At 32.4% G+C, this 24,904-nt stretch overlaps 3 protein-coding genes across 3 annotated transcripts; all 3 read left to right on the top strand.

Moving 5' to 3' along the window:
• The first annotated feature begins 4,702 nt into the window (after positions 1–4,702).
• LOC108207079 (protein INAPERTURATE POLLEN1) lies at positions 4,703–7,490 on the top strand. The gene is made up of 2 exons (XM_064086467.1): positions 4,703–5,796; positions 5,884–7,490. The coding sequence occupies exon 1, from the start codon at positions 4,885–4,887 to the stop codon at positions 5,707–5,709; it is 825 nt and encodes a 274-aa protein (XP_063942537.1). The 5' UTR covers positions 4,703–4,884; the 3' UTR covers positions 5,710–5,796; positions 5,884–7,490.
• Positions 6,853–7,540, top strand: LOC108207078 (uncharacterized). Its single transcript, XM_017377543.1, has 2 exons — positions 6,853–6,868; positions 7,065–7,540. Exons 1-2 carry the CDS (start codon positions 6,853–6,855, stop codon positions 7,538–7,540), a joined length of 492 nt encoding a protein of 163 aa, XP_017233032.1.
• A 13,907-nt stretch (positions 7,541–21,447) lies between these two features.
• LOC108208303 (probable trehalose-phosphate phosphatase F) lies at positions 21,448–23,656 on the top strand. Its single transcript, XM_017378820.2, has 11 exons — positions 21,448–21,741; positions 21,837–21,977; positions 22,070–22,141; positions 22,260–22,391; positions 22,466–22,522; positions 22,611–22,712; positions 22,842–22,919; positions 23,026–23,095; positions 23,229–23,299; positions 23,400–23,492; positions 23,594–23,656. Exons 1-11 carry the CDS (start codon positions 21,448–21,450, stop codon positions 23,654–23,656), a joined length of 1,173 nt encoding a protein of 390 aa, XP_017234309.1.
• Positions 23,657–24,904: the final 1,248 nt, after the last annotated feature.

The following is a 24,904-nucleotide window of genomic DNA, read 5'->3' as shown; positions in this document are numbered from 1 at the left end:
GTAGGGTAAAAGTGGTATAGCTAAGGTGACATAATCTAGCAACATTCACAAGGATGACATTGCGATAGGCCTTTTATGGTGTAGTGAGTCTAAAGCGTAGATTGTTTTTAATCCAGTGGTTACTTTTGGTCTCTAGTACTCCAAATAATACATTTAATAAAAGGGGGAGCATATTTAATTGTGTGTCTATGTTAGTAGTGGTGTTGATGAGAGAAAGATGGAGAAACATTAGCATGCATTTCAGTAATTTAAGCAATGTCATTCAATTCAACAACAATCTGCAACGACAGACATATAAAAAACATGTACAAGTTCAGATTTTTCCGGTGCATTTAGATGAATAATAAGTTCCAAAAGAAAGAGTATATTATATATACACCAGTGATCAGGATGGATAAGAAGCCGGTTCTTGTAGGTTTGTTAGTAATTTGTCTGGTTACCATGGGATCACTTGTTACCGTGGCCAAAGCTAATAACTGCCTGAAAATATGCAAGGAGGTATGTGAAGAAGGTAGAGCAAAAGGACTTTACGTCGGTTCCTCATTCGATGCATGTATGAATGCCTGTCCTGAAGAGTGCCCCCCCGGTAAATGAACAACAACAGAAAGATCAAAGAATCCGTAAAATAGTCGTGGTCCAAGAGTTGGATTTGGTTTGTGAGTAGTTTTTGGCCTTTTTGATTACTATTCAATAACCCGGGTGAAGCACGGACGACTGTAGTTAAATTAGTTGTTGTTAGTACAATAGTTAGATAATTTATAATTTCAGGTTATTTCAGTCAAGTATTCTTACATAATGTACAAACTGAATAATTATATGTTGAAGCCTATTCGGATTAATGCATACATCAGCTCTTCGGGTTTTGCTTGCAGTTTAGATTAATGTAGTTCCTTTAGAAAAGTTGTCACCAATCTCCTTGGTATCTTTTTTGATCAAACTTTAAAATCATAGAAGAATAATAAACTGTTTGGCTTCTTTTAATGGCAGAAGTTGTGTATTTGCGATTCAATCGTATCACTGCCATAACCTTACGAGAAACTTGCCTAGAAGGCGACCCGGTGCCAGTATTTGAGAAACTTCCTGCATTGCATAGCCTTGTATTACTTAAAAATTCCTTTGTAGGGACTAGAATTGTTTGCCTCAGCTAACCCAACTCGAAACGTAGAATCTCTCCTCAATGATTATGAATTTCATGAAGTTGGACGAGATTTCTTGGGGACCAAAATTTCCCTAGTACCTTCACGTTCAAGACACTTATGTTGTGTTTGGTTGGGTTGAATGAAATGGAATGAGACAAAATCAGTGAAAATAAAAGAAAATAATAGAGGGTAAAAGGGAGGACTTTGAAAAAAAATGAGTGAGTGCAAATTTTGTCTTATAAGTTTGGGTACAATTACAAAATAGGTATTAGAAGGAATGGTACATTCTTTCACAAAGTGAAGGATTTGAACTCTAGTTAAGGGTGATAGGAATGGAACGGTGAAATGAGTGAAATTATTAAATCTTCAACTAAATTATAATTCAAATTTCATTCTATTCCCCCCTTTTCATTCACCTCAACCAAACACAATATTAGGCTTGGACTCCATTTAGTATTCTAAATTGGGAGGTGATTGAATAAAATGTATATAATTTTCATACCCACCATTTCTAGATTTTCCGCATAAAAAGCTAAAAATTTCGATCATCATAAATTCCACGCCGTCAAATCTTAAAAATCCCGTGTCGGGTTTTTTTTTGTCACAAGATACTTTCTCGTACAACGAATTGTATCAGATTTACAAAAGCTGCTACCAGGATTTCCTTTCGTTTAAGAAAGTTTAGCATCTAACCCTCAGACATGCAGAGATGATTGGGGACACTTAGACAATAAAAATTTAATGTTCGATAAGAAAACACCCATAAGAGGTCCCGCTATCATTATCTCTTCCAACATAGCGTGAAAAATACAATACAAACAAAGAGCATAATAATTTCATACAGACAATAAAATGATAAAACTATTTAAGAAAAATATACAATATAAGAAAAGAGTCAACAAACTCATAATAAATTAAAAAATAAAAATATTAATATAATTTACAGAATAAGGAAAGTAAAATAAAAACCTTTATAAAAAATCACTAAAAAATCTACACCAAAGAGATAATGAGATCTCTTTGGTTAGATACCTAATAAAACAATAAGTAATAAAATATAAATCTCATCAAAAAATATAAATCGATAAATATTTATAGTATAAATAAAATATAATAGAAAATTTAAAACACATCTAAGATATATCTACTACAATATAAGACAAATTCATGGGAAACAAATTTATCACGAATTTAGCTAGTAATCTTTATTAACACAATAAAAACTTGGTATGCATCAATCTACCAATCAACCATTGAAGGCACGTTAATACCTCATTAAGGCACAATAAAGCCATCTTTTATGACCCCCGTGAATTATGAAATTCAGGTACAATACTCAGCAATAAATTCTATCAATTAATCTTCTAATGAAAAAACAAAAATTCGAATTCAAGCATGCAAAGAAAAATCAAATTCCAAAGATAAACAAAATAAAAGAGAGTCAACTAGCCAATCAAAAATTAAGATAAATATCTACAATTACTACTATTAAAACCAAATAATATCCAAGAATATAAAGTTCAAATTAAAATCATGCAATAAGTCAGAATAATATAAGTTCATCACACGCACTAATTAAGTCACCACTGCACCTCCATTGTCACGATCAAGAACTACAAACATTCATCATGAATTTTGTCAAAAAAAAAAAACATTCATCATGAACACTGACCCAAAACTAAATATCAAAAACAAGGATACATAAGAAATAAAAGTAAATAATCATATAAAAAATAAGATTGATTACACATATCCAATCTCTTCCCATACAGATGAAAAAAAATATTGCATAATTATACCTAATCATGAAAAAATGAATTATGAATCACGCCACAACAATATATATAGTAAATCAATCAATAATCACATAATGATAATCACGTATTTTTAAGTTTTGAAAAGATCACACCTCTTTTTCTAGTTTTTTTATGGTATTTCCACATATCAGTATCAGTAGTGTACCCGGAGCGATCATCATCGCATACCCAACTCCAATTCCGGCCACAAACAGGTCGACCAGTAGAAATTAAAGTTTGTGGCGTAGCCCATTACTATAGCTTCGGCGAAAAAGATGCCCCCGACAAGAACCTTCTTGTATCTTGTATAGTACTAGTTGAGATGATTATAGATTAAGGGTTTGTCTAGTGTGTGCCCATGAGCACATGCTAAGCACCAAAATCTATAATTTTGATGGATTTTGATTGGTGTGGTTGGTGAATTTGCACGGGGGTCCACTATTATAAAAAAGTATGAGCCAATCAAAATTCACCAAACTTATAAAATTTGGTTCTTAGTGTGTGTCCATGGGCACATACTAGAAAAACCGATAGATTAAATAAAGGGAACAAGTTGATTTTTTTCAGAGAGAGAGAGTCGGAAAGAGATACGAGAAAAGAAAAATTGAATTGTACTTATAACACACATTGACTTTGATAGTACACCTACGGATATCTCGAGATTTGAAAAACCTGTACACATAGGCTATCGAGCCTGTAAAGCTTAAACTTGTATCAAATGCTCACTCCGTCTCGTACTGAGTGAGCTCATTTGACTTTCAAGGAAATTAAAAGAAAGGTAATAAGTTTAGTTGAAAAATAGGTAAAGTGATGGAACCTATTAATATTTAATAATAGATTTGAGATAGTGGAGGAAGATAATGGGTTTAATAGTGTTTATATTATTATAGAATGAAGAAAGTAAAAGAAAGTGGTAAGTGTAATTAAAATAGTAAGTATGATAGGTTCATTCTTTCTAGAACGTCCCAAAAAAGAATAAGGATCATATAAAATGAGATTAAGAGATTGATTACCCGGATTCTTAGCATAAGAGCATCTCCAACCATCTAAAACTCTTGGCTAAAAGGTAAGTAGACATACTTAAAATAAAATAATTTAACCAACAGCTCCAAAAACTCAACTCCAACCATGCTCAGCTGTTGTCTATAAATTTAGCCAACCTCCTATGCATAGCTAAATTTGTCGAACCTCTGCACGTCTGTAAGAAAATCTGTAGGAAGATTGTACATCATTTCTTACCATATTGAACTGATATATTCTATTTTAACAATTTAAAATATTAATAACATATTATTTTTAAATTATAGCCAACCAATATAGCCAGTACCATTGAAGCAAAATGTCTTACAGGTTCAGCAAATTTTACATAATGTCTTACAGGTCCAATTTAGCCAACGATTATAGCCAACGTCGTTGGAGATGCTCTAACAAGTTTATTTTACTTCAAAAATGTATAACAAGTTTATAAGTTATGATAGAGCTAGCAGCTAAGTTAAATAAATGTTTTCAACCAAATAAATTTCATTAATTACTATCCGAAATCAAATAAATTCATTTGTTGCATCAATCTTATAATTATCAGCAACCATAGTCACATACAGTGCTTGAATTAATTTTAAAATTTATTATTTTTATTAATATTTTAATATACATATATATATATATTTACTATAATAAATATATTAATATTACAAATAGAAAATTATGAAAAATAAAAAAAATATACTTTTAATAATTTCCCATATAAATATCCCCATTAGGCCATCGCCATTCCCTCCAAAAACAACGTCTAGTAGAGTACACACGCTTGTGCAGACCCTTTAGAGTTTATCCAAGAAACTCAAAAACTATCAAACACTTTCAAGATTTTCCAAGAAATCATAATTATCAGCCACTTTCGACAAAACCAAGCACAACCCTTTTGTTTTTCGCTGATTTCAAGAAATCCCATGATGCTCAAATCTCTATTCCACCTCTCAAACCCCCTCACGCGCCACCCCACGCGCCGCCCCTTCAAAGATTTCTACTCAGAATGGCTCCGAACCCTCAAACACACACTCATCCCCCTCCTCCGCCGCTCATTATCCTCAGAATCATCTTCTTCGGCGACCCTCTTGTCGAAACATGTGGAGATGATTCACCAGCACTTTGTGGTGTACTATGATGCTCTTGACAATGCTGCATCAAACGACGTCGCTCAGCTGTTGTTCCCCGAGTGGCGAAGCGCCTGTGAAAAGCCCTTCCTCTGGTTAGGTGATGTGCACCCTTACTTGTTTGCTAAACTTGTTAGGCAATTTCTTGATGACCCTGATGATGAAATTGATGATAATTGTAATGTGCTTCATGTCGGTGACATTTCGGGTATCTTGAATGAGAATTGGCATGTTGTGAATGCTTGGAATAGTCCTAGTAAGGTTTTGATCACACGAATTGATGAAATTGAGCGAGGGTTGAGGCTGATTGTGCCCGCATTGGTGGTTAGGGCGCGAGAGGCGCAGGGGGTTTTGGTTGCGAAATTAGGGGAGGAGTGGGGAAAGAGTGAGGGGGACAAGGGGGTAGTGGCCGAGGCGGTGGAGGGGAATGTGGAGGAGATGGTTAGTGTTTTTGTGGATGCTAATAGGATTAGGAGGAGTGTGCTTTCAGAGATTATTAGTGTCACTAGTGTTTATCAGGCTGCCTTTTTTCTTGAGGCTTTAGCCCAATTCCTTGTTGGGTTTGGGGATAAGAAATTGGTTTCGGAGTTTAGGAGATGTAAATTTCCGGTGGATAGTTGAACATTTAAATTAGGAGTTTGTGTGTTGTGATTTCTTGGTAATCTTGGAGTTAAAGGCAGAGGTCTGCATATGAAGAAACTCTCTTATGTAAGTACTTAATTTTTATATTCATGTCGCAATTTTGTGTGTGATTTATATATGAATTTTTTCTTAGCAGTGTCAATGTGATTTCAGGGATCATACACAAGGAAAGGGTGCTTTTGGAGTTTTGGACAGAGTGGTGTAGATCTTCAATACGATACTAATATGGTATCATATTTTATCTTGTCATTCGCAAGTGTTATCTTATTGCTTGGTCTTAGGTTTAAAAGATATGTTTGATAGGAACGTTAATGTTGACATAGTTCCTTAATCTATTATTTTGTTTCACATTCCTGTTTTTGTACTGAATGAGGCAACTGACATATCGAGTACCTTATGACATGAAAGAAATGTACAGGCCCCAACAAGGATGTATTTTGTTAACTAGTGAATGCATGTCTGTTGCTATAGTGAAAATTTATTGCTTAAAGTCGCTGAAGTTTGTTTGCTTTATGTTATCGAATAAGTATTCGTAGAATGTTGAAAGTAAAAATCTGTAGAAATCTGTAATATGTTCTATATATCCTTGTAATGCTTGTACATCTGATAATCTCGATGCTGATCATGGTTGGTCTTGGTGTTTCCCTCATTTAAATTACTGGACTTGAGAAATAGTAGAAGAGAATTGCCCAGGATTTTTTTTGCTTATTTATTAATTTAATTATGTTCTGTAATGTTTGGATTAACGTAGTCAATCAGGAGTTAGAAAAGAGAAGTCTAGGAGTCATTTGAGCATGCTATGTGTTAGTATTTAGTAAGCCTATCTAGTGAAGACTTTATATCAGGTTTGTTATGAAATTAGAAAATTCGAAATCTATCTGTTTCCCTAAAATTTTCTGTTCACCCCGAATACATCTCTTCTCCCTTCAATATGATATAGCAGGGGGCCATTCAAATCCTTTATGCCACCATTAAGACCCAATGTTATATATCTTATTCAAGTCGGAATGTAAATATATTCTAAGTAGTATAGTTGTGGCTGCAGATGACTCTAGTTGTATTATAATCAATGAAGAAAACTTTGTACTGACTTTACTATCCATAAATGACCAAATTTGAGAGATGTTCATCAACACAGGTATTAAGGAATCAAATTTGTATTTATAGTTACAATAAAAAGCAAAAAACGACTCGGGAAAACAATAGGAATGATATTAATAAGACAAACAAATAGAGAGATACAAGCAAATATGGAATCACGACCTATTCCCAAACCATGGAAATAAGTTGTAACAATAGAACAAGTTCTAAATCCTTGTGTAGATTATCTTAAGGGCTAGTGGTTGATGGTGGTGGAGTGAAGAATGGAATAGAAGGCATAGTTGTAGGAATATTGATAGATGGAAAGGAAGGCATTGTGGTGGGAATGGTTGGGAGTGATGCTGGCAAAGGAGGCAGTGTCACCTTGGGGATTGTAGTAGGCATAGTTGGTAGAGACGGTATTGTTGGAAGAGAGGTAGTTGGCATTGGTGGCAGTGCTGCTGCTTTGGGAAGGCTTGGCATTGCAGGAAGTGGAGGTAATGTGACCTTAGGCAGAGTCGGCATGGTTGGCAGTGTTGGAATAGTTGGCATCGTCGGTAATGTTGGAATAGCTGGCACTGTTGGCTGTGAAGATTGCATCAAGTGGCGTGCTGCAAAGCTCACCTCCAAGCTTGAAATCGATAGGGCTAGGACGAAAGCTAGGACAAGGTTGTGGTTGAAAGCAGCCATCTTTGATGTTACTGTCATTACATGGAACATTTTAAGATAACAACATAGGAAACACGTGAAAGATGTCGAATTACTTTAGTCAAATCGACGCTTAACTTATTATTCGGCTTTTGTAGAGCTTACGACAGAAGTCACAGAACTTATAATCAATCTTAATGTTACCGGCATCTTATACATCCAGATCAGATGCAACATTAGGGAGGCATTTGGTTCATGATTTATGAGCCCGGTTAATCGGGATCGAAAACTCATGTATTGGTGTATGGATTTGCTATTTTGTGGTATGGAATGAGACCCCATTTTCACTTGATGGGTAAATCATTCCTTCCAAATCCTTAGATACTCATCCCATACCCTTCATTTTCATGCCTCTCATTCTCACTCCCATTTTCCATTCCTATCTACCATCCATACGCCCCGCAGTACATAGAGTTCTTCAGTTCAAACCCTCCTACCTACTACTTACAACTACAGATAAACTTCAGCTAACTTAACTAGAAAAGAGATCAAAAAGAGAATGCAATTGAATAATCCACCTGCAGACTTCCAGATTAGAAATTAATGTCTTATTCTTCGAAAAGTACAGATAACAATACACATGAATTCATGAAACATGTCAAAACCAGATACAAGTACATGTTATCTTGGATCTTATTCATGGCATAATATGGCCTTGTCAGTTGTCCCTCTACCAAAGTGGCAAATTGCATTATCTAATTATAAACATAATTATGTTATCTCACCTTAACAAGTTGGTGATTGTTAACTGGCAACTAGTATCATATACTAAAGGAAGAAACAGTGGAAGAAGAATCTGATCAGGTTTTAGACTGATTAAATTACTGCAATTTCTTGAATTTGATAACTTCCCCATCACTCAATTTGGTAATGTTTATAGTACTGCAGGGTGAATGCTACCTCGGAGAGAATCAAAGTCACAAGTGCACCACCAAATCCCAAGATATACCTCTGACATTTTTTATGAAGATTCTGTTTAGGAGCCTGTTTGCATGGGTTTTAAGCGGGGACTAAAACCATTTACGATTTTAAACCGAAAATGGTGTAATAACTCACAAATTGATTTAAAATTAAATATAAGTTAGGAATTCACTTTCATAAGTTGGGAGGATATATTTTTTTGAATAAAAGTCAATTTCGTCACACAAATAAATAATCTATCAAATTTATTTCTATTACTATGATTTTAATAATTCATAAATAATCTATAATATATAATTAGCATACTTGTGAGTTTAAGTAATTGGAGGTCGTAAATCATTATTTTAAATTTATCTTGATAGTCTTTAAGTTATCATGGGACTGTTTGATGTAATTTTAAAAAGCGGTTATCGTTTATATATAAGCGAGAATTTATTTACAAGAACTTACTTAGGGGGTGATATTGTATCATGATTTTTAATGACTTTTATTGACTTTTAAAATCTAGGTGTATTCAATTAAGATTTTTGAATACTCTTTAAAAGTAAAGAGGTATTGTATTAGGATTTTTAAAAAGTCTTTCAAAGTTTGAGGTATTGAATTACAACTTTTAAAGAGTTATTAAAAGTCAGTTGTTATTCAATATATCAATGACTTGGGTGGAAAAATATAATTGATAGACTTTTAATGACTTTCTTTGGAAAATTGTATAGAAAATTGTCAGGCCATTATTGTCAAGATTTGACATGACTTTATCTTCTCCCAATTAATCGGTCGCTGGCTGTTAATGAAAAATTTCTTGTTCTAATCTTTGGTTCCATGTGCAAATAAAACAGGAAGCTAGCTTCTTAAGGTACTCACTACTCAGACTATTATTTTTTGAATCAACTAGAGATATGTTAGAATTCAGAAATCACAGTTCAAAATACCAATTGCGTATACAGACCAGCTGATGTTCAGCAGAATGCATTTTAAATCAAAAACTATGCATATAGCAAATACCGGCATGATATACAGGCATGATTTCAGTTATGAATTTTATATCGTAGCTAATCAAACCAACAGATTTTCAAATGCTTAATCAACAATGTCTGATTCACACCCTTTTTAACAGGCATGTTGATACAGCATAACTAGCGTTACATATCCCAGAAACTAGCTGAAGTAGTTTTTATTTTTGCCTATAAATTGCAGAAGTTCAGTGCTAGAATATAGTAACTCAAAATAGTTTGTAGTATATCCTACCACATCACCTATCACACTATAAACCTCCTAACAGCTAGTTTCTGGGATATGTAACGCTAGTTAATAAAAAGACAGAAGCACCTACTTAATGCCTTTCTGAGTTCCAAACTTAAGACATCACCTAACAGCCACGCTTTTATAAAATCTTAGTGCACCATATCAGTAGCTTGTACTATAGTATATATAATACAACAATAATACCCTGGAATCGATTTTGTAGTCGTCACATTTGAGAAGATAGACCCAACTTGGGTTATAGCAGAAGATCGAGAGGGTATAGCAAAAGGTCCCGAGGGTTTGAAAGAGGCTATTTATAATTTTAGTAAAAGTCTATTAAAGTATTTGAAAGTCATGAATTTGTAAAAAAAAGTCTGTTAAAGTTTTTAAAAGTCATTGTCTTAGGAGTCATGAATTTTTTTTGAAATCTTAAGAAGTCAACAAGAGTCATTAAAAATCCATAAAATCCACTAAAGTCATCCTCCCAATATTTGTCATTAAAAATCATGATACAATACCAGCCCCTTAGTGTTTGTTTAGCAAACACTTATTTTGATAGTTTTTGACAGCTAATTTATATCTTTTGTATTAAACACAACTTCTGACTTAGGCAGAATCTAATAAGCTGAAAATCATAATTTTTTTGATGATATAATTGTTCTTTAATATTTGACTTTATAAAAAGGTGTGTAATTACTTTGAAAGATTTTTTTTTGATATTATTTTAATAATTATTATACCTAATAAGTAGTACATATAAAAAAGATTATCCAAACACAAGTTTTAAATTTTTTTTAATTTATAAATAACTTTTCACTTATTAATAATAGACATTGTTTTTAAGTTAAGTCAAACTGTTTTCATAATTTAAGTGGTTTTGATTCAACTAGGCTCAACTAGATGACTCCTCTATGCGTCGAGACTGGAGACACGAAACAGAATGTTCGACCCCAATGGTATCCACGCGAAATGAACAACCTAAGGGAGCGCCATCTTTCTATTTGGAGATCGGCCTCAAGTCTGATCCTCGCCATTGCTTCAAGGGTACACCCTTTTACTCAATTGATTAGTTCTACCACCCCAAGGGTTCAGCATGGATAGACCCGTTCTCAGTACTATCAATATGATCAATTACAACAAGTTCCACACTCATATTCCAGAAATATAGAAAACATAAATTTCGCGGTTGAACTGTCAAAATAGGAAATTTTTGATAGTTGCATGTATAAAAATTATTAATGAAATAATAAGATAATATATATTATCTTTTAAAGTGATCTAATTTAAATTTTAAAAATAAAATAAGATAATATAAAGAAATTATGATGTTCAATTTATCAGATTTTGACATATAAATCGAAATTTTGACTTATAAATTCTTTACACAATCGAGTATGAATAAACTAATTTTGACTTATAAATCATAACATCTTGTGAGAATAAAATTCTAGCCAAACGTGGCGCATAATTTGCTTCCTCGTCTCCCTCTTCAACAAGAGTTTGAGAGGAAGATGCTCACCGAGAAGGATTTAAATTTCATCACCAAAAGCCATGACTAGAAGGGACTGAATAAAAATGACCATCGTTTACACTGAAAATGGTCGTCCTTGAAGGTCAACTCCGTCACTTCCTTTGTCACATCCAATTCAGCGTCGAAGGCATATTTGGTTTCCCTCCATCCTCCCTGAGTTATATACATCGGGAGACGAGGACGTGACACAGACTTTAATGTTTCTGTAAAATATAGTTCTATAACTTATTTTTAATTTTTTTTTTCCGTATAAAAGTTTAAATATTATATTTTTATTGAGAAAAGGAAAATTTTAAAAATAAATTATAGAACTATGTTTTATAAGAGTATTGAGTGCGTGTCGAGCAGTGAAAAAAAAACGTGTCAAATTAAATGAAACAGAAGGAGTAATGTTTTTGTTGTCTTGAGTTGGTCTTACATCAAGTGCGTCTGAATCTTATGACGTTGAGACGTCCAAAGTCAAAACCTTTGTTTCATCAACATGATTCAACATTTAAATCATTGTCACTTGTCGGGAAGTCATTTGCATGCATATTTAAAAAGACCCATGCACTGAGCACGGTTGGATAGCTCAGTGGTTAAGAGCTTATCCTCTGTCGTCCCAGGTCCTGGGTTCGACCCTGGCTCACCTCGAGAATATCTTAGAACAGATTCTCATTTGTAAGGTTATAAGCCATATTTGTCAAAAAAAAAAAGACCCATTCACTTAGTTACCAACGTGGCTCCAACTCACACCTTTCATTTCAATCAACTCCCCTCCGATCATGGAAAAAGAATAATTGTACAGTATGCCTTCCGTTCCATGCATTTTTATACATAAAATTTTTTATTCGAAACGATTTTAATTTTTTTGGTAAAATATAGTTTAATAAATTATTTTTAAAATTATTTTGAATAAAAATTTAAATATTAAATTTTTATTAAGAAAACACAATTTTAAAATAATTTACAAAAATATATTTGATAAGAATCTTAAAATGCATCTGCATGTTGTGTCCCAAACATGTACTTTTGACACTTATCTATCATGTACTATTAAAAACGAAACATTAAAAGTTCAGTGGGTCGGTACTTGGGCCGGATTATTGGTCTACTTATATAAAATATTCTTTTTAACTAAAATTATTACTCCCTCTGTCCCCCTCATTTCTTTACGTTACTTTTTGGCACGCTTTTCAACTCTCATTTAAAGTATAGTTTTATAATATATTTTTAAATTTTTTTAGCTCTGAATAAAAATTTGATGTATAAACTTTTATTCAAAAAAAGAAAATTTTGAAAAAAATTTATGAAACTATACTTTACGGGAGCCTCAAAATGCGTGCAAACAGTGAACGTAAACTACCTAGAGGAACGGAGGGAGTATTTTTTAAAAATATATTCTAGCTAAAAAAACTCAATTTCTTAAAATAACATTAGACAACTAGCAACTACCCCTTTTAACTAAAACACATTATCATTTTCAGACTCCTAACTTAAAAACTGGTTTTCTAAAAATAACACATGCAACATACATATAAAAAGATAATATTGTTATATATATTTATTAATTACTCCATGTTATCACTTTAAAAATAATATCAAAGACCTATACTATCTATTTATACTATACTATACAATATAATATTAATATTATTATTTTATTAAAACTGAAATATTAATAATTTTATTGATCGGTCGAGTTTTATCAGCCAGTAGGTGTTAATCTATGAGTCTCCTTAATATATAATGTGTAATTAAACCAAAATATATTTAAATTCGATTAGTATGAACGATTTGTATTTCAATTAAATTTAAAATATAAATGATAAAATTGTAAATGTTATAAATCACTAGTGCAAGACACATGTTAACCGACCGAACAGGTGATATAGATCATTTTTGAGGTAATTAATGAAAATTGCGTTACCAACGCGGCATCCGAGGGCATGGGCGAAATTAAAATATTAGCTAGGGTTGTAAATGAGTTAATACGCTCGATAATCGCTCGGTGTTCGGTTCGAAAAAAGCTCGGTTCGAGCTCGGTTCGATTCATAAATGAGTCGATCTTGAGCATAATTTTAAGGTTCGTTTTATAAATGAGCTGAACTTGAGCATAGTAGAGTTCAACTCGATAGTTCGCGAAAAAGTCCGAATTATATATGAGTTCGTGAACTCGACACATGAACATGGTTCGTGAACTTGGCTCGTGAGCGTGCCTCGTGAACATGGCGTGTGAGCGTAGTTCGTAAACTAGCTCATGAATTGAACTCGTTAACATGCTCGATATTTTATAAAAAATTAATTGTATTAATATATATATATATATATATATTAATATGGATGTCAACATTAATTTATTCATCTATAAATTTTTACAAAATTAAGTCCATACTTTTTTATCAAACAATTATGTTCTATTTTAATTTATTTATGTCGAACTTTGTTTGTTTGTTTTTTTGTTTATTTTGGATTAAGGACGTGAGAGTTTTATTAATGGATGATTTATTATGAATTTATGATTCCTTAGAGCACAAATTAAAATATTGTTAGAATTTTAATTTATTAATGGAATTTAGGGACAATAATGGCACAAGGAGATTTTTCAGACCTAAGGATCAACTCAAAATCTCTAACATCAAGACCTTGAAGACTCTGCAGCCCAAACTGAATATTGAAGACAGTGATGAGGCATGACAGATTGAAATTCTTGAATAAAAACTTAAGTCCAGAAGAAGATCTTCGAGGAACTAGTAAACTGCTCAGGCTAGGGGAGCAAAATCGTCTGTAAACTTTCTATCTCTTGTATTTAAACTTTGTACATTACTTTATTTTGTGCTTTGTTATCATCAAGTGTAGAATTTATGTCTACATATTTATCAGTCATAAATTGGGGAAGATTGTTAGGAATCAATAATTTTGATGATAACATAAACACGTTGTAACATGTTCAAATTAGAATCTTTATCATTTTATCAGTTGTAATTTTTATTTTATTTATCTTGAGAATCATCAACGGATGGGTAGAATAGGATGACCAATTATAAATATCAGATGCCATGTAATTTTGTCTAAGTGAAGGATGTTCGATGGATGAGTCATAATAATTTAACTGATGAAGGTTGTACTACTTTCGATGGATGAAGATCAGGTATTCAACTGCTAAAGATGGTACAGTGTTCGATCGATAAAGTTTGTACATAATTCGATGGATGAAGGAACTTTTAACGGATGAAGCTAACAGCCGTTGAAAGTGACTGGTGCTTAATTCTGACAAGTCACATGGATCGATTACACTAAAATGGACATGGAAGCCTATTTGGGACAATAAAGAAGAACCAGAAACATACTTATCTTATACAATGCAATCTGGATCAAATCAAGAAGATGGTCAAATATGAAGACATAACGGAAGACATGCATAAGACAAAGTTGTGCAACATAGTTTAGTTTAGAGTGCAATTTTTGTATTCTAGTTAAACTTGTAAACTTGGAGTATATAACCAAGTTAGTAGCATCAGTTGAACTTGTTCAAGTATTCTAGCAGAAAAACCTGAGTGTTTGAAATAGTTTGAGTGTTGAACCTGCAGCTGTGTGAATTCTAATCAATCCACGGATTCTTCTATATAAAATCTCACGGGTGGATCATTTAATCCACCCGTATTTTTAATACTTAGTGTTCCTACTGTTCTTGCTATTTTGTTGTGTTGTGTTATTAAAATCTTTTAATTTGTAAAAGATTGTATTCAACCCCCGCCCCTTCTACAATCTTTCTTATAGTCAGTGTAAAATAACAGATGATTATAAATCTCAAACAAATGATAGGAACAAAACCGAAGAAATACAGATCTCCGGAGGATCACCATTTGCTTGTAAGAGTCCGTTTGGCTGAGCTCAAAGTGATTTGTGTAATAAATTGAAAACTTAAAATATATGTTTGAATAATTTTTACTTTTTAATGACTTATGATTTATTAAAAATATAATAATAAAAATAAAAGTGTTTTAGGGTAACCTATGTCTAATGAGTAATTCTTACAAAAACAAAAGTTGTAAAAATTTAAGTCACTGAAAGAAGTATTCAGTGACTTAATTTTTCTAATAATCCATGAGCCATACATCATCAATATACTTATATAAAGGAGAGTCGAGGGGCATGTAGGTGGCAACAAATTTACACGTCTAATATGGTTTAACAAATTTTACAAAATATTTTACACGTCCAATTTAGTAAACGATTATAATCAATCTCATTAGGGATGCTCTTACGCTTAAATCCTAATGGACTCTCATAAATTATATAAAATCTATTAAAATCTCAGCTGTATAGACCCATTTAAATAGGATATATATATATATATATATATATATATATGTATGTATATGTATTAGGTACACAAAAAATTGTTCCCAAATACTAGTTGGTAATATTTGATTAGTTGCACTCACGTAAATAATAATGGGATCCGCTCTATGCACATAAACCATCCGATTAAAATCAGCCACTTGTTTACCATGTCAAATATGGAAACAAATTTCGGGGTACGTGACAGTACTCATATATATGATATAACAATTACTGAAATGAGGAAATTTTCAAATTTTAAAACTTTAAGATTTAACGTGTCTATCACTATTTATACATTTACTATGATCAAACTATTAATGAATTTAATATAGACAATTAAAAGAAATCAATGAATTAAATACATTTACAAAACTAAACACATAAATTATGTCTAAATTTTAGTCTATAACATCACCATCGTATGCCACTATTAAAACACCGCTGCCTAACCGTTTTCACATATCCCGTAGTTAATAAACTTCCAACGTCTAAAAGAATCTATATCTGAATACGGTCGTATAACAAAATATAGTTGCTACACCAATAAATAACAAAATGCAATGAGTTTACAACATAAGATCGATGTATAGTAGAATGGATAAACCGTATGTGAGATTTAAAAATGCAATTACTTAAATATAAATTACAACTGATCACGTAAGCAATTAGGATTATAGACTAGAAAAAGTACATCGTATTTTAATGGAATATATTTATATTTATTTTTCTAGTGTGTGCCCATGAGAACATACTAAGCACTAAATTTTATAAGTTTAGTTTATTTTGTTTGACTCCTACTTCTTAATAATGATGTTACTCCTGTATATATACACAAAATCTACACTAGTAAAAATGTGATAAATGCATAAAATTTAGTGAATAACATGTATTTGCAGGCACAAAACATAAAAACCGTATTTACGTGAAAACGAGTCATATTCGAATTTGAACTACTTTTGAAAATATCCTTGTAACCGTAACAATCGGGTAAAATTGTAAAATAAGAATATATATCGATGTTGGATTGTTGGAATAAATGGTGGAATTGAAACCATTGGGTTTGGTGATTTGGTTTATATATCTATAAAAAAATATTTTAATTAAAATTAAATATTAAGCTAAATGCAATAAAAAATTAAAAATCCCGTAATATGTTACAAAAAATATATATTATAAAACATATGTGTATCGCTCGAGTTATTATATACATATATATATATATATATATATATATATATGAGTAAAGTTCTATGGAGTACACAAAATATTGGAGTATTGGAGTACAAAGTTGGATAAAATGTAATCTATTCATCTAAATTTCAATTTTTTTGTTCAATAATATTCGTAAAGATTTAATAACCTGCACATTATGTTCTACACAACATAAACATTGTAATTTAAGGTAGAACAATGACTTTTATAAATTACAGGACTCTATGTTCTGCAATATAACTAATAAGCAGAACAATAATGTTAATACTTGTTAAAGTTGAAAGATATTAACGATTGATAGACAATTATGTGCAAGACAACTTATAAATGATAGATTGTATATAAATTTGTATAATCAAATATATTATTTATGATTAAACTAAAAAATTAAGACTTGTACTCCAATACTCCAATGTTTTTGTGTACTTCATAGAACTTAACTATATATATATATATATATATATATATATATATATAAAATTGAAAGCAAGATATTAAAAATATAATCATCAAAATTTTATTTTATCAGATGAGTTGAATGTGATTAAAATTTATGAGTCGGGTTTTGTGAACCAATTCTGCGTTTGGGCTAACCCGAAATTGAAATAAATTGAAAATTTCAACCCGAACTTAACCTGTCTAGTACCTGATTAATTACCAAAGTAGGACCATATTTGACTCAAAATTTAATTATAATTAATTATTTTTCTTATTTAAGATTATATTTTTTATAATATATTAAAAAAATATAAATAATTTAATGAGATTATAAGTTAATAAATTTGTTTAAATAATATAGCAATATTTCAAAAATATATGTAATTGTGTATTGTGTAATATAGATCTATATTCTATATCTAATAAAAAAGAATTGGATTGGGTTCGGGTGCACAAGGCCAACCAAACCCAAGTCCCACTCAAAATATATAAATCCCCAACCAAATTCGTACTTTTTCTAATTGGGTTCGTGTCAGATTTTTCCATCCTTACTATATATGTAAAATACGTCGGCTAGTAACTATTAATTTTTTCATCTCAACTTCGTAATTCGAGCAAATCATATTTTACTCCCTCAGGGTGACACGATAATATTAATCTGTACATAGGTTGATCTTGATCGAAGAAGACAAATCAAATTTATGTATTGAATGATATTCAATAAATTGTCAAATTATCGTCAGTTAATTAATAATAAAAATTGTATGTTACAATATTAAAATACTGCATATTATATATCACCGAACCAATGTAAAAATACATTATAAAATCTTCACATTCCATTCTCACGTAAATATACCAAACACCTTCACATCATTATATTGTCATTATATTGACTTTGTAATCTCAAGACTCTCGCTTCAGCATAATAGCATTGATCTTTTCCTTCTTGTCTGTGAAAAATATTAACATAATATCTATATAACACATACCTAACAAGATTATATTTCGTGCATATAATAGAACCTCAATAAATGTATATATTTTGGATCGCAGAAATATTTTCATATAGCAAGAATATTTATTTATCTATAAATGAATGATATATTTCATTTATGTTTATGATGGACTTTTAATAATTTTTAAAGAACTTATTTGTTGATGCATTTAACGAAATTATTCTTTTAGCCTATTATTCCAAGTTTGGATCCAAGGAAATTGTTTATTTGATGAGATTTCCGTTTATCAAGCATTCATTCAACGAGATTTTACAGTAGCGAATTTAATTTTATATTTGCACGACGTCATCTTGATTCACTAGCTATCGGTTCATCTGCTATCTTTATTCCACAACTGTTATCTTTATTCCACAACTATTTGACACCTGTTACTCCCTTACTGTCACACGACAAAACTAGTCTCTATTTCGGTGGATCTTGACTGGCGACAAACGAAGTCTACAGATTGACACATATTCAACCCTTTCGTCAAACTATGATCGATTACTGACAAAAGTTGTCCGTTATCATAGAACTTAACACGTTCGGTTCTGGAAACGTTATAATATCTCCACATTCCGTTTTCATTTAAGTTCACCTAACACATGCACGTCATTATATTGACTTTGTACTTCTCAATTCCTTATATACATTTCCAGAAAAATTATTAACATAATATCACCAACTATTACAAATTATCTATGTGCTCGGTTATTATAATTTAATATACTAGCTATCGGTTCATCTGCTATCTTTATTCCACAACTGTTATCTTTATTCCACAACTATTCGACACCTGTTACTCTCTTACTGTCACACGACAAAACTAGTCTCTATTTCGGTGGATCTTGACTGGCGACAAACGAAGTCTACAGATTGACACATATTCAACCCTTTCGTCAAACTATGATCGATTATTGACAAAAGTTGTCCGTTATCATAGAACTTAACACGTTCGGTTCTGGAAACGTTATAATATCTCCACATTCCGTTTTCATTTAAGTTCACCTAACACATGCACGTCATTATATTGACTTTGTACTTCTCAATTCCTTATATACATTTCCAGAAAAATTATTAACATAATATCACCAACTATTACAAATTATTTCTGTGCTCGGTTATTATGATTTGGTATATATATGGAAACTAATTAGGTATTTGGACATGTAATTACGTAAAAACCGACCCAAATTACTCTAGGCGCTGTTTGTTTCATGATTTAGGCCCGGCTTAAGGTAACTAGGGTGGCAGTTACCTTCTGTGGCACGTCTGTTTTGGACAATCGTATCTCTATAAATACCAAGCCTTTTCACCTCTTAAATCCCTTCTTTTTCTTCACTTTCTCTCTCTCACCAGCCCCCCTTTCTCTCTAAATTCCCTTTGCCTGCAGGTTTTTTTTCGAGGTAACATTATTTAGTTAATCATTCGCACGAATTTTTTAAATCTTTAATTCGATAATTAAATCTCGTTTATGCCATAGACCATCTTTTTTTCTGTTGATTTCCTTAACTGGGTCATGATTATTTGTGTTAAATCATTGTTTGAATTTGTAAAAACGGTGGGTTTTTGATTAATCCCGAAAAAAGATTATTTCTTCATTGAATCTGAATTTTGATTTAATTTCTAAGAATTTTGGTCGTCAATTTTTTTTGCCTGAATAGAAAGATTTTAATTTTTTGATTTGTTGATTCTTAATTCTTTGTTAATTTTTTGCAGAACGATTATGTTAAATTCTCTTCGGTTTGATTTAAATGAATATTCGTGTGTCTGTTTTTCCTTTTGTGTTACTGATGAAGATTTCGTTGGACATGCAGAGATGTGACCTTTTTGACAAATATATGTTTTTGCTTGACTTTGCCTTTTTGCTTTATGTAGTAAGTTGCATATGTTTGATATATGATGCCTAATTAGGGGGGGCCAGGGGTGTTTCTTTTGCCAATTGAATAATGTTTTGTTTGGTATATATGTTTTTTTATTCGATTAAGACTGATCGATAGTACTCTTGAATTTTTTTTGTTTGAATAAGATAGGACTGCTTGTTGTTCTAGATTTACATGTTATGGTGTTTTACTCTGCCAAGAGAAGCTAGCAGGGGGCTGTGGTCCCGATACCTTCATGGATACGTCTCCGAGTGCCTGACTCATCGGGCAATATATATGTTTTTTTATTCGATTAAGACTGATCTATAGTCTTTGAATTTATTTATTTTGTTTAAATAAGATAGTACTGCTTCTTGTTGCTCTGGATTTACATGTTATGGTGTTTTATTCTGCCAAGAGAAGCTATAGCAGGGGGCTGTGGTCCCGATACCTTCATGGATACGTCTCCGAGTGTCTGACTCGGGCAATATTTTTTTTATTTTCGCATGTTTTTGGGTTCAAGTAATTTTTGTCCCTGTTCTATATATTCATGTCTTGGTTTTGGATTGTAGAGTAAGGGTAACATCTTAAAGAGCCATAGAATATTAGCATCTAGTTATGGTGTTGAAGTTGTATTAATCTAGATGCTCTTGTCTGTCATATTGGTTAATAAGTCGGTCATGTAGCTGCATATTACCTTTTTTATTTGTGCCCCTTAAAAATGATACAGTTGTTCTTGGTGCTAAAGCTTTGTATGCAGTGTTCCTGATGTGTTGGTAATCTGATTATGCTGATTATTGCGTTCTTTGATGTGGAAATCTGGGAGTTTCATTTAAGTCGTGTGATGTATGCGGTTGGACAAAAAAAATATTCTATATACCTGATAGATAAAAGAATCTGGGAATAGATCATGTATATATGTTTTTGCGAATGCAGAGCTACATTTAGCTAGTCTGTTATGTAGTGGCTTTAATCTCTGATGAATGTGTAAATTATTATTGAAGATTTTATCAGCGGAAGATAACTTGCAGATGGTTACATTCCTTTTCAGGATAAGCAAATTGTTAAGTCAGTACATTTCGCTGGTGACAGAGGGTGTATTGACGAGCTGATATTGGTAAGCTTTAACAAATGATGTTTCGCTTCTGGTACTTTGTCTGAGAGGTTCTTTCGATGCCAATGAAAAATAACTTTGCTAACTTGTAAATGTTTATGTTATCAGGCTGCTACTGTAGTTGACGAAATTCTCTCCAAGTAGCAGTAACTATATATATCAAAGAGGTGGTTTGCAAAAGCCTGTTGGTTAGAAGTTTTCTGTGTTTTTAATATATCTTCATACAGAGACGTCTACCAATATTAGTTGTTAATTATAATTAATTTCGAAAGTTTTCTGGATACCATGGATATGAAGACAACAAAAGCATCTCATGTCCTTACTGATCCTACATCTCCAATAAGCAAGTCTAGACTTGGTGTACATTCTAGCGCGATGCCTTGCACACAGTCTGGGACGTCATTTTCCTCCACTGTACTGACTGTACCAAAAAAAAAGCCGCCAAAGCTTGACGATGTTCGTTGTAATGGTTGGCTTGAATCCATGAAGTCTTCCTCGCCTCCTCATAAGAAGACAGTTAAGGATCCGTTTGCAGAGGTTTCTTCAGAAGATGGCGAGAGTACTTATCAGTCGTGGCAGGTCTGTTGAGACTATTTAATGTTGATATTTATTATACATTGTCTTTCGACTTCTTTGTTTGTTTGTTTACTATTCTGATTGTTTGCCAATTGCAGCTCAAATTCCCGTCTGCTCTGTCCTGCTTTGAGAAAATTAGAGAAAGTGCGGGTGATAAGAAGATAGTTCTATTTCTAGATTATGATGGAACACTTTCTCCTATTGTAGATGACCCTGATCGAGCTTTCATGTCTTCTAATGTAAGTTGCCTTATAATCTTATGTGCTAATAAATTTGCATAGTATTATTGCCAGCTGTATGTGGATTATGTTATCAACCATTTTTTTGACAGATGCGTTCTGCTGTTAAGAATGCTGCAAAGCATTTTCAAACTGCAATTATAAGTGGAAGAAGGCGTGATATGGTAAGTTGGTTATGTTTTTTATGCCTTTTAAGGCTCCAATCATCTAAGTGTTCAGTTTCCGGATTGCATCTTTTGTATTTTATCATGAAAAGTGTCCTTACTCTGGCTGCATTTCTAGGTCTATGATTTGGTGGGAATTACTGAACTTTACTATGCTGGTAGTCATGGAATGGACATCAGATACCCGCTCCGGGACACAGCTGCAGTACCTGATGACCATATCAAATCTGAGAAACTTTCAGACCAGCAGGTTTGCTTCGTTAAGTCTTTTGCATCTAATGGGTGCACCTGTGATTCTAAAGCTATCCTGATTATTGCATGCAGGACAAGGAGTTTTGTCTCTTTCAGCCAGCTGGCGAATATCTGCCTATGATTGAAGAGGTGAGCATTCATCTAGAAATACTGTCACACTTGGAAAGTTATATTTAACTTGGAAATTTTATATTTGTTTCCCCTCTTTCATCTTCAGGTTTTTAGAACCCTTGTCAATCTTACCAAGGATATTAATGGTGCAAAAGTGGAGAATCACAAATTTTGTGCTTCGGTACACTACCGAAACGTAGATGAGAAGGTGAAGAATGCTAAATTAGCTTCTTAAAATGCATTTTAAATGTTTTGGTGTTTAGGTTCACATGTCGAGACTTGAGAATCACTCACAAAGTAGTTTTTCCTCTGTTTCCTTGCCATCCTATAAATGCAGAGTTGGGGTACTGTTGCTCAGATTGTCCATGATGTATTGAAAGATTACCCTCGCTTGCGACTCACTCACGGGCGGAAGGTATATATTAATTCAAATAAATTTGTGATGATATATTTTCATCTACTCAGTCTCCTTTCTTTATCCAAATTATTACTTACTGGAACCTCCTCATCCATCTTCATAGGTTCTAGAGGTGCGCCCTGCAATTGACTGGAATAAAGGGAAAGCTGTCGAGTTTTTGCTTAAATCAATGAGTAAGTTATAAATTTCTGTTTAATTGTTATATATTATTGCCAGATTTTCCCTAATTATGTGTTACTTTAAAAAACGGTTTCTGCATTACTTCACACAAATGGATTAATCCAATCATCATGGATGTTCTGGCAGATCTTGGTAAGAGTGAAGATGTCCTTCCGATATACCTTGGAGATGATAGGACTGATGAAGATGCATTTAAGGTAATCGACTTATTTTTAGAGGAAAAACTGATTAGTTTGAGTATTCTTTTGCAGATGTATTAACGAGTGAGACTCTAACTAGTTGAAACTACTTGACCAGGTATTGAGACAGGGAAATAGGGGGTATGGAATTCTGGTATCTTCTATCCCCAAAGAGAGCGCAGCCTCCTTCTCGCTCAAGGACCCCGAGGAGGTAATTCAATTTCTTTCTTTGCATGCATGTCTAACGTTCTCTACATTTGCGAAACATATCAGGAAAAACTGAAAGCGGTATACTGTTTCTTCTATGTACAGGTGAAGGAATTTCTCAAGCGTCTCGTGATGTGGAAGGAGGAAAGTATGCAGCAGTCAATGTGATGGTATTAGCACAGATGCAAATTGCAATTGATGTTCAGTTTGTATGTTCTAAAATAAAGTAGTGAAGTCTGTTAGACTTTAGAATCTGGTCGTGGCAAGGTTGCGTTAAACATGCACTAGACCTAAGAAATTTTCTGTGCTATATATAACTTGCTAGTTGGATTATGTTGTTTAGTGGTTTGGTTTTGTGGATATATGCTTAGAAAATGTTTTCTATGGGATAAAATCTTTCAAATCAGAGTCTTTTTATTTGTCAGAAAATATCAAAATGTTATGGTCCCCATTTTTGGCCAGAAAGACATATTTTTCAAAATGTGCGCTAGAGATGCAAGATTGATTTTGCATGATTGATCTTAAATTTTGATAGCTTTAGTAAAACAATGTTTGTTTGGTGGTTGTCACGGTTAAATAGTTTTAATGTGATAATTTTATAATCATCAAAACTTTTGTTGTGATCGTCGGTGTGGTTAAATAGTTTCAACACAATAATCAGATTGTTTGCACGGCATTCGTTGTCGTCAAATTGAAACTATTTGACAGTCATGATAATTAAAAGTTTTAATACAATATTTTGTGTTGCCAAATAATTCTGATAATCGGCAAATAGTTTTGATATGATAATCAGTGTTGGAAAATAGTTCTAACATAAAATGGTGATTTGAGATAGAAATAAACTTGAATGCACTCCGGAGGATTGTTTAAAAGTCTTATCCTTCAATATATTTTGCTAAATGCTTGTCAAATATTTCTAATGTAATAATAGATAAATAGTTTTGACGTGATATTGAGTGTCAGCAAATAGTTCTGACGTATGACGTATAATCAGTGATTTGAAGTAGAAAGAAACATGAATGCATTCCTGAGGCTTATTAGAAATTATCAAGCCCGACCTTCAATATATGTTCCTAAATGATAGCACCGTAATGGAAATGTTGCAACAGTCACAGTGGCCTAAATGTTTAGGATAATATAGTAAAAAATACTCGCTAGCAGCTAGTGCCATAAACAACTACAGGTGAATTGTTAAGAGCAAATTCAACAAGAAATAAAAAAAAAGTATCAATATCATGGACATTTGATATCATGCTATCTTATCAGCATCTTATTAGAATTATTGGGATTTTATTGGGATGCCAAACAATGTGACAGAATGTGCAGATCTATGATTCATATCTTAGTGGGGGCACCAAGCAAATTTTTGAAAAATACCTATATATATTTAAATTGGATGGAAAAACTTTTTCCAAT

Source organism: Daucus carota, chromosome 2 (assembly GCF_001625215.2).
Source record: "Daucus carota subsp. sativus chromosome 2, DH1 v3.0, whole genome shotgun sequence".
Taxonomy (NCBI): Eukaryota; Viridiplantae; Streptophyta; class Magnoliopsida; order Apiales; family Apiaceae; genus Daucus; species Daucus carota.
This window is presented reverse-complemented; position numbering and strand designations above follow the sequence as displayed.

Coding starts and splice junctions, on each gene's coding strand:
- LOC108207079 (XM_064086467.1), top strand. CDS start 4,885: ATGATGCTCAAATCTCTATTCCACCTCTCAAACCCCCTCACGCGCCAC.
- LOC108208303 (XM_017378820.2), top strand. CDS start 21,448: ATGGATATGAAGACAACAAAAGCATCTCATGTCCTTACTGATCCTACA. Junction 22,523..22,610: donor ATCTGCCTATGATTGAAGAG/GTGAGCATTCAT, acceptor TTTCATCTTCAG/GTTTTTAGAACCCTTGTCAA. Junction 23,096..23,228: donor GTTTTTGCTTAAATCAATGA/GTAAGTTATAAA, acceptor ATGTTCTGGCAG/ATCTTGGTAAGAGTGAAGAT.